The sequence below is a fragment of the Microtus ochrogaster genome, chromosome 18 (assembly GCF_000317375.1).
Source record: "Microtus ochrogaster isolate Prairie Vole_2 chromosome 18, MicOch1.0, whole genome shotgun sequence".
NCBI classification, from domain to species: Eukaryota; Metazoa; Chordata; class Mammalia; order Rodentia; family Cricetidae; genus Microtus; species Microtus ochrogaster.
This window is the reverse complement of record NC_022020.1, coordinates 8,701,918-8,710,686: the sequence shown is the minus strand read 5'-3', so window position 1 is coordinate 8,710,686 and position 8,769 is coordinate 8,701,918. Positions and strand designations below refer to the sequence as shown.

At 39.4% G+C, this 8,769-nt stretch overlaps 1 protein-coding gene across 3 annotated transcripts in view; it reads right to left on the bottom strand.

Annotated features, from left to right (window-relative positions):
• Positions 1-7,799: 7,799 nt before the first annotated feature.
• Psma8 (proteasome subunit alpha 8) overlaps positions 7,800-8,769 on the bottom strand; it is a 44,037-nt gene continuing 43,067 nt past the window's right edge. For 2 of the 3 annotated variants that reach the window (XM_005355783.2, XM_005355784.3), the window contains exon 7: positions 8,012-8,180. In XM_005355783.2, the coding sequence (XP_005355840.1) occupies positions 8,088-8,180 (93 nt within the window). In that variant the 3' untranslated portion in view covers positions 8,012-8,087. Of the gene's footprint in view, positions 8,181-8,769 lie in introns of all 3 variants that reach the window. The other variant, XM_026783631.1, reaches the window with a different exon arrangement.

Sequence of the window (8,769 nt, the reverse complement as noted above, 5' to 3'; positions counted from 1 at the left end):
CTTGTGGACCCCAGGAGCACTGCAAATGTGGTGCAGAGACATACACGCAGGAAAAACACCTACACATATAATGAAAATCAATCTTTATAGGCTCGCATTCTCATGTCTGGGTCTGCTGATTGCTAAGATATAAAATGCTGCTGTTGTCGCCAGTTCTGGACTCCCCCATGAGAGCACAGCCTTTATTTCCTGTACTCTTATTGGACACCATCCAAGTGAATCTTTCTTAGAAACAAAATATCTCAATTCAAACTGGCACAGTGAAACAGCACAGTCATCAAAATTCAAGAACCACGTCTGAATTAGGTGGCCTTGAATTGTCCCTGAAATGCTAGTGCAGTATGGGAAATCTTCCATGCACAATCACCCTCATGTTTATATACAGCTCAAAGACAAGAACTATAATTCACCAAATAAACATATTACTTAGGATTTTCTAGAGGAACAAAATAACTTTATGTGATTGAAAGCTGAATGGCCAGTGTCCATCTGCATGTTGGAGAGTCAGTCAAACAAAACTGCTCAATAGAAGATAAAACCCTCAAAAAGCTGGGGGGGGGGGGGGGGCTGGGACCTGAAGATAAGGATCAGCACTTATTGTTCCTGTAAACGGCCTGAGTTGGATTCCCAACACCCATAATTCTAGAGGATCTTATGCCCTCTTACGACCTCCACTGGCACCAGGCATAAATGTAGTGTATATACAACGTTGAGGGGAAAACACACATACGCGTAAAATAAATAAATCTAAACGGGGAACCAATGATACAGTTCTAGTCCAATTAGGAAGCTCCCTGAATTGTTGGTGTTAGTCCACAACTGAGGCTGAAGATGGGGTATGATTCCACAGGCAAAGACAACAGCAACAGAAGCCCTCGCCCAGAAACAGGACCTGCAAGTGACGACAGGCTTCTGCCTTTTCCCAGGTGTGGCTCCATTCAGTTCCCAGTCTAGAGGACGGTGCCACCCACACTGAGAGAGACAATCCCAATAGTCTCTGGAAACACCCTCCCTCTACCATGGGGGAAGTGCTTTACTAGGGATGTCTTAGGCCAGTTAAGATGGCAATTAAACTTAATCATCGTACCTATCATTTGGAGAGCTTGTAAAAAGTTTACCGTTGTTTTCCTCATCATTAATCAATAAGGTCTTCAGTCACAGGGAGAAAACAAATTTCCCCCAGTGATTTTACCTATCGATTTTGTTGTTCATTTTAAGAGTGTCTCACTATGTAGACACGGTTGTCCCAAGCTGACCTTGAATTCTGAGAGACCCACCCGCCTCTGGAGTACTGGAAAGTGCATCTCCACACTGAGATACATTACTTTTTAATCAAAAAGACTGGAAAGAACAGACATTTACTTTTGAATTTTCAAGTTTTAATCTAAATGAATGGGTTTGAGGTATTCACTGAGGTTTTACTATATACCTCCTTATGTACAAGGCACAGGCCCTATACCAGTAAATAAAATGACACAGAACTTGGAATTATTATGGTTAGTGTAGTGAGCAAGCATTACAAAAATGTATTTTACAAACACATTAGCTGGGGGCAGGGACAATGGAAGTACTGTCTTATACGTGACTTCTTAGTTAGGGTTTCTATTGCTGTGATGAAACACCATGACAAAAAAGCAAATTGGGGAGGAAAGAAAGGGTTTATTTGGCTTATTCTTCTATATCACTGTTCATCACTGAAGAAAATCAGGATAGGACCTCAAGCAGGGCAGGAACCTGGAGGCAGGAGCTGATGCAGGGGCCACGGAGGGGGGCTGCTTACTGGCTTGTTTCCCATAGGTTGTTCGGCCTGTTTTCTTATAGAACTCAGGACCACTAGCCCAGGGATGGCATTACTCACAATGGGCTGGGTCCTTCCCCACAGATCACTAACTGAGAAAATGCCTTACAGCTGGATCCCAAAAAGGCATTTCCGCCACCGAGGCTCCTTCCTCTGACGACTGTAGCTTGTGTCAGGTTGACAAACAAAAACAGCTCAAAACTGTGCATTTTTTTAGTCATGGTGTTTCATCAAATCAATGGAAACCTTAGCTAAGACACATTCCCAACGCCGTTCAATGGTTAAGTACAGATTCTCTTGTTAAGATTCATGCTCTTAGCTGTAACATGCTGTACAATAAAACTCAAGTTATACAGTTCCAATAAACAATGGCATAGAATAAACATTTCCATTCTAAAAGGGGCGACCTTACTCCAGCAAGGCTCTGTCCTTGAGAGTTCCACAACCTTCCAAAACTGTGTCACTAGCTGAGAACCAGTTATTCAAACGCAGTGCTGTTTTCACTCACACATTTCTGAGAGTCTTTCTGCTGATCTACAGATCTGTGGCACACCACCCTTCTTCTTGTAAAGGATTGCTACCTTAGGAATAAATTGTAATTTCTTACTTACATTTTTGCTGTTTTAGCTGTATCTTTTTTCATAAAGACATAAAATATTTCAGTTCCCTTTTTAAAAGATCTGGTATTGTATGCTATATTTATTATAGAAGGTTTTTTTTTTTAAAAAACTTCCAAAACCATTAGCAACACAGCCTTTTTCAATTCACAAGGTTGTAAAGGAAATAAGACTTTTAGCTTTCATAATTTTGTAAGAAGGAGTTCAACTATTTGGCTTATGACCTCTTCTGGACAAGGATCAGACCTTGCCAGTTTCCCTGTCTGCTCAGCATGTATCCAATGGGAGGAACAGAATAAGGTCATTCCAAATTGCTGAACCTTCAGCTTTCTTAGGGCCACATACTTTTATATAATGGCTCCCACTCCTGGAAGTGTGCCTGCTTTGACCGAAGACTCCACTTTGTTTGTGTGTGTGCATATATGCATTTGGGTGTATATATGTTTGTATGTATATACATATGTATGTGTGTATGTATGTATATATTCCCATGATGTGCCAAAGAGAGTTCTTGACAAGTAATTCGATAGAATGCTTAGTCCACCTTTTCCTCCTAATGCCCAGCTCTTTAAAGAAGTCAATCCAAACGTTAACAACTTTACAAGCATTTATTAAGTCCTACCACAGGCAAGCCATCAGAACCCAGCCTTAAAGCTCCTATATAGATCCTCTAAATTAGAAGACACCAAAAGTTTCACAACTCTAATCTCAAATAAAAAGCATTATGGTTTAATGCTCACCTTCCTACTATATAGTAATAAGGACAAAAACTAAGTCTCCTGGGTAAGGCAGTACCAAGCCTGTAATCACTTGGGAGGGTCAGGAGTTCAAGGTCATCCTCTGGCTGTGGTGTAGCGGAGGTTTCTCTCCCATCTACCAGTTTCCAAATAACCACTCTGAGACTTAATATTAATTATAATTGCTTGACCAATGGCTTAGGCTTTTTACTGTCTAGTCCTTACATATAAATTAACCCACTTTCAGACGCCATGCCTCTCCTCTCCAGGCACACGCCGTAGCTCTCCTCTCCGAGATGGATGCAGGTTAAGAATATTCCCGACAAAGTCTGGAGCTGTTGCCCAAAAGACTGGGAGCCACTCAGTTCCCACTGCTACTTTATTTCCGCTGACTCGGCATCTTGGAGTGAGAGTGAGGAGAAGTGCTCCAGCATGGGTGCTCATCTGATGGTGGTCCGCAGCCGGGAAGAACAGGATTTCATCACTAAGATCCTGAACCGTAAAGCTGCTTATTTTATCAGGCTTTCAGATCCAGGTCATTGTCAGTGGCCATGGGTTGATCAGACACCGTACAATGAAAGTGCCACGTTCTGGCACCCAGGTGAGCCCAACAATGACCACGAACAATGTCCTGTAATAAATGTTTGGCATAATAATTGGGGCTGGAATGACATCCCTTGCAGTGCTAAACAGAAATCAGTTTGTCAGATGACGAAAATATACTTATAAATCAAGAATTCTTCATGGACATGGGGCTGCATTTTTATCCACCATTACAAAGACACTTGGAAAGTTCTTATGTGGACGAGATGTCCACAGAATTTTAGGTAGGCAGCCAACAGTTATACATAGGATAATACTGGTCCACATATATACTTATTTATTCATTTATTCACTCATTACTCTTATATAATGAGAATATCTTATATGCCAGAGACTATACAGGATCCCCTTTGTGCATATGTGGAATCACATCAGCTTCTCTGTCTATTCTTAGATTCCTAGAGTCTGATTTGATAACAGAATTGCATGATGTGGTCCCTCTACCCATCCCTCTCTCTATTGGACTCCTCTGTCTTTGGATTTATTGATGTATAATTGACAAATAAATCATGTATATTTACATTAAAAAAAATTAACCCACTTCCAATAATCTATGTATTGCCAAATAGCTATAGCATTACCTCACATCTTGCTTCTCTGGTAGCTGCTGGCATCTCCAAGACTCCTCCTTCTTTTTCATTTTATCTTTGCTTGGATTTCCTGCCTGGTTCTATTCTGCTTGGCTATTGGCCAAATCATCTTTATTAACCAATGGTAATAAAACATATTCACAGTGAACAGAAGGGCATCTCATATCATCCCCCCTTTTCTGTCTAATTAAAAAGGAAGGTTTTAACTTTAACATAGTAAAATTACATATAACAAATTGGTTATTAAGCAAGAATTACAGTTACAATATTTAGTTTATTTGAATTTGGCAAAATTAAAGAAAATATTCGATTATCTATTCTATTTTTGTGAGTCTAAAGTTTCATGTTTATCTTTTATCATAACTAAGGAAAACTAGAGCTATCTAGTATTTAACTCCATCAAAGATCCCAGAAGGATATAATATTACCTGAGTAATTGGGTAGTGCATTGTAAGCAACTTCCAAAACTCTAGAAATGACAAAGACATCTGACTGCCTGGACAGTCACCCAAAGTTCCTCTGCAATGTTGGGGCATCCATCTTCAGCCTATAGGCCCATAGTATCTGGCAGACTTTTCAATGAAGCAAGAAATTTGAAAGACTGTCCCACCTAAATTGGCAGTTTGTCAGTAACACTCCTCTGTGTCCTGCAGAATGTCTGGCAGTTTCTTCTGTGAAACAGGAACCCTGAAGGCCTGTCCCACCTTGTTTGGCAAGTTTAGTAGTCATTTTCTTGTGGGTTCTGAATGTCCAGTTTATATAGCATACCATCAAAAAGTCCAGGCAAGAGCAGTTTCTTGCCCAAATGGCTAGCCTTGCCATCAGTGAAAACAAACTCCTTAAGGAACTTCTTTGATGCCCATCTTCCTCTTGAACTAATTGGTGCTGCCAGGAACAGATATGTCTCACTGTCGAGAAAAGTCTAAGTTCTTAAAACATTTTAAATGCCATATTCTGTAGGTATTTGGAGTGTTTGAAGATTATCTATTCATTTGAAATGTATCTCTGAATATCTCGAAAACCTAACATGACTGTAAGTTTGACTATTATAGATGAATATTAATTTGTACTTAACTATATATTACATTTTTAAATAGGCAGCATAAAAATATCTTAAACAAGAGTAGAAATATACATATAGAATAACAAAATTGCCCTAAAATTTGCATCAGTAAACTAAAATCCACACCAATGTAAAGCATTTTGAAATTAACAGTTGCTTTTTGGGTTAAAGTAATCTAATTTTTCATAATTTCTATATTGTATCTCCCTTTTTTCTTTAGAAAGAGATTGACAATAACCATTAATCATTTATAACTAACCCCCTTTAAATGAAAACAAACATTAATAAGTGATATTTTGGGAATTTGTGCATAGCTTTCTTCCATATACTACTTCCTGCTGATTGGGGACACTGATAATTTTAGAAAGATCCTGAGAAAATTTAGAGTTATGGTTAAATCTTGGCTGTAGTAGTCTGTGAGGTTACATAGTCTCAGTCAGTTTCCTTGAAGCTGTTCTGGATATTGAATCACCTGGGTCATCGTTCCCATGGAGACCTCTCAGAGGTCCTACTTGATCAAACCACATTAGCCTGGAAGGAGTCCACAGCTTCTTATCATTTGTGGAAACAAAAGAAGAACCTCTTTTCCAAGGTAACATATCCTTAGACCCAAATTTTGAAGTCAAGATTTTTTTTATGCTGGTTTAGCTTAGCAGCTCCCACAATCAAATGTCTCGCAACAGTTAGTTCAATGACAGTCAAAAAATTCAAAGAAAATACAATAGTGTATTTTTCATCTTTGCCTGAATTATTTCTTTTATATTACTTTTACTGTCTCTTTAAAAACTTTATTTATTTATTTATTATGACTTTTTTTTGGGGGGGGCTTTTTTTATTATGGTTTTTCAAGACAGGGTTACTCTATAGCTTTGAAGCCTATCGGGGACTTGCTCTTGTACAACAAGCTGACCTTGAACTTAGAGATCTGCCTTCTGGGTGCTGGGAATAAAGGCATGCACCACCACCATTTAGCTACTTTATTTTTTTTTAACTATTTCTTTCTGTAACTGCCTATTCTATAACTAAACTGACTATGCCCATTTTCTTTTATTCTTGAGTCTTTGTACATTTTTTTAAACACATGGTGACCCATTTAGAGGTTTATTTTTGTCTGAATCTGTCTTTATTGTATATCTGTAATCCATTTTTGATGACAGCTTTAAACTGTAAAGTGGGTGTGGCTAGGACCAGAGTGGCTGCTTTGGCTGTTGGTTCCACTCCGCTCAGTGTTGCTTCATGGTGGAGGTACGTTTACTGTGGGAGCTGTGTTTACTCCCACCTCTGGGAAACACTGGGTCCTCGCTGACACCATGCAACTTGCAGCACACTGCCCACAACCCTCATTCAAGTGCTCCAAAGCATGGCCTCCCAAAAGAGCCCTCTTGCTGACAGCACAAACCAGGAAGCCATCTCTTAAAGAAGCTTTATTTCTGTTTGCTGCCAGCAACCAGAGCCTATCTGAAAAATATGACTATAAAGAAGTCGTTTCTGAGTCTGTTTTGTATGTCTATAATCATTTTTTTTAATTTATTTGTATACAGTGTTCTGTCTGCATGTATGCCTGCAGGACAGAAGAGGGCACGGGATCTCATTACAGATGGTTGTGAGCCACCACATGGTTGGTGGGAATTGTGAACTCAGTGTCTCTGGAAGAGCAGTCAGCATTCTTAACTGCTGAGCCATCTCTGCAGCCTCTAACATCCATGTTTTTAAGCTTTCTCAGGCTTTATGAGGATGTACATGTCCTGTTTTGGCACCATTTGTAGATAGAAGTTTCTCTCCTGCCTGCCAGTCCCTGAATAACCACTCTAAAGCTTAATATTAATTATAATTGCTTAGCCAGTGGCTCAGGTTTCTTACTGGCTAGCCCTTATGTATAAATTAATCCTTTTCTAATAATCTGTATATTCCCATGTGGCCATAGTGTTACCTCACATCTTGCTTCTCTAGCAGCTGCTGGCATCTCCCAGACTCTACCTTCTTTTTCCCTTTATCTTTGCTTAGATTTCCTTCCTGGCTCTATTCTACCTGGCAATTGACCAGATCATCTTCTTTATTATTAACCAATGGTAATAAAACACACTCACAGTGAGCAGAAGGGCATCCCATATCAACATGAGGTGTTTGAGGCCAGCCTGGGCTAAATGAGACCCAGTCTTAAAAAAGAAAAACCGACAAACTGAGTTTATTTTTGTCACTATATTCTTAGCAACTATCACACAGTCTAACTTGCAATCCCACTGCCTCAGCCTCCTGAGTCAGCACACAGGGATTTTTGGCCCATGGCTGACACTTCACAGAACATTGATGTTCTTACCGTTCATCAAGGAATGGAGCTCAGCACTGCACTCGGTTTATTTTGAAATGATTAGTTCCTTAACTAACAATGAGGAAGACACAAACTTCAAAAAATTACCAACTTTTAAAATCATCTTCTTTTCAGAATTTGCTTGTATGAAGAAAAGCAACATATTGGTCTAGTGTCACAGTATAGTCTCAGGCTTGTGTGAAATTGAGGAGTTTTAAGGAAAATCTTCACATTAACCTATGTTTGAAGACAACTTCAAACCTAACACTCTTGAAAATAGACATATGAAAACATATGGTTCCAACTGACATTTCTTCTAAAACCTCAGGAAGAAATTCTAATCCAAACAAATCCCGAGCTCAACCCAACAACTAGGTTGACTTCTTTGATTTTTTCTTCTCTGCTTCCTCCTTTTCTTTTTCTATTTCAGTCACCTGCAATTCAATTTCTTTGGCACTAAACATCTGAAAAAAGAAAACAAATATTTTTCAATTATACCAATACTTGAGTGTTTTTTATCTGTAGCTTTGTACTGTATACCTTCAGGAATGCAACAAAATGTCTCAAAAAAACAAAACAATGCACTTGGACTAATGAGGTCAAATCAGGTCTGTGACTCTGGTATCACTGCACAGCAGGATGAGGACAAGAAACTTCGTTAGACATCCTGTACTGTCACTCTGCAACATTTAGCTGCAAGACTTATTTCTGAGTAACTCCATCTTACTGTGTGCTGCTCTTACATGGTCTAGCTACTGTTATGATTAGAGTGTCAAAGGTCCCCCACAGGCTCATGCATTTTGGGCATTTGGTGTCAAGCTGTGTGGCTGTTTTAGAAACAATGGAACCTTTAAAATGTAGGGTCCTTGAGTTTTATGGCTTGCTGTTATTTCCTGTCCTTATCTCTACTTACTGTTCTAGGGTATGTAGGAGGAGATAGGGGAGATTTCAAGCCCAGATTATTGGGTGGGTAAGGAAAGACAGACAGGTAGTGTGAGTGCGTGTGTGCACATCTGTGAGGTAGTGCGTGTGTGTGCACATCTGTGAGGTAGT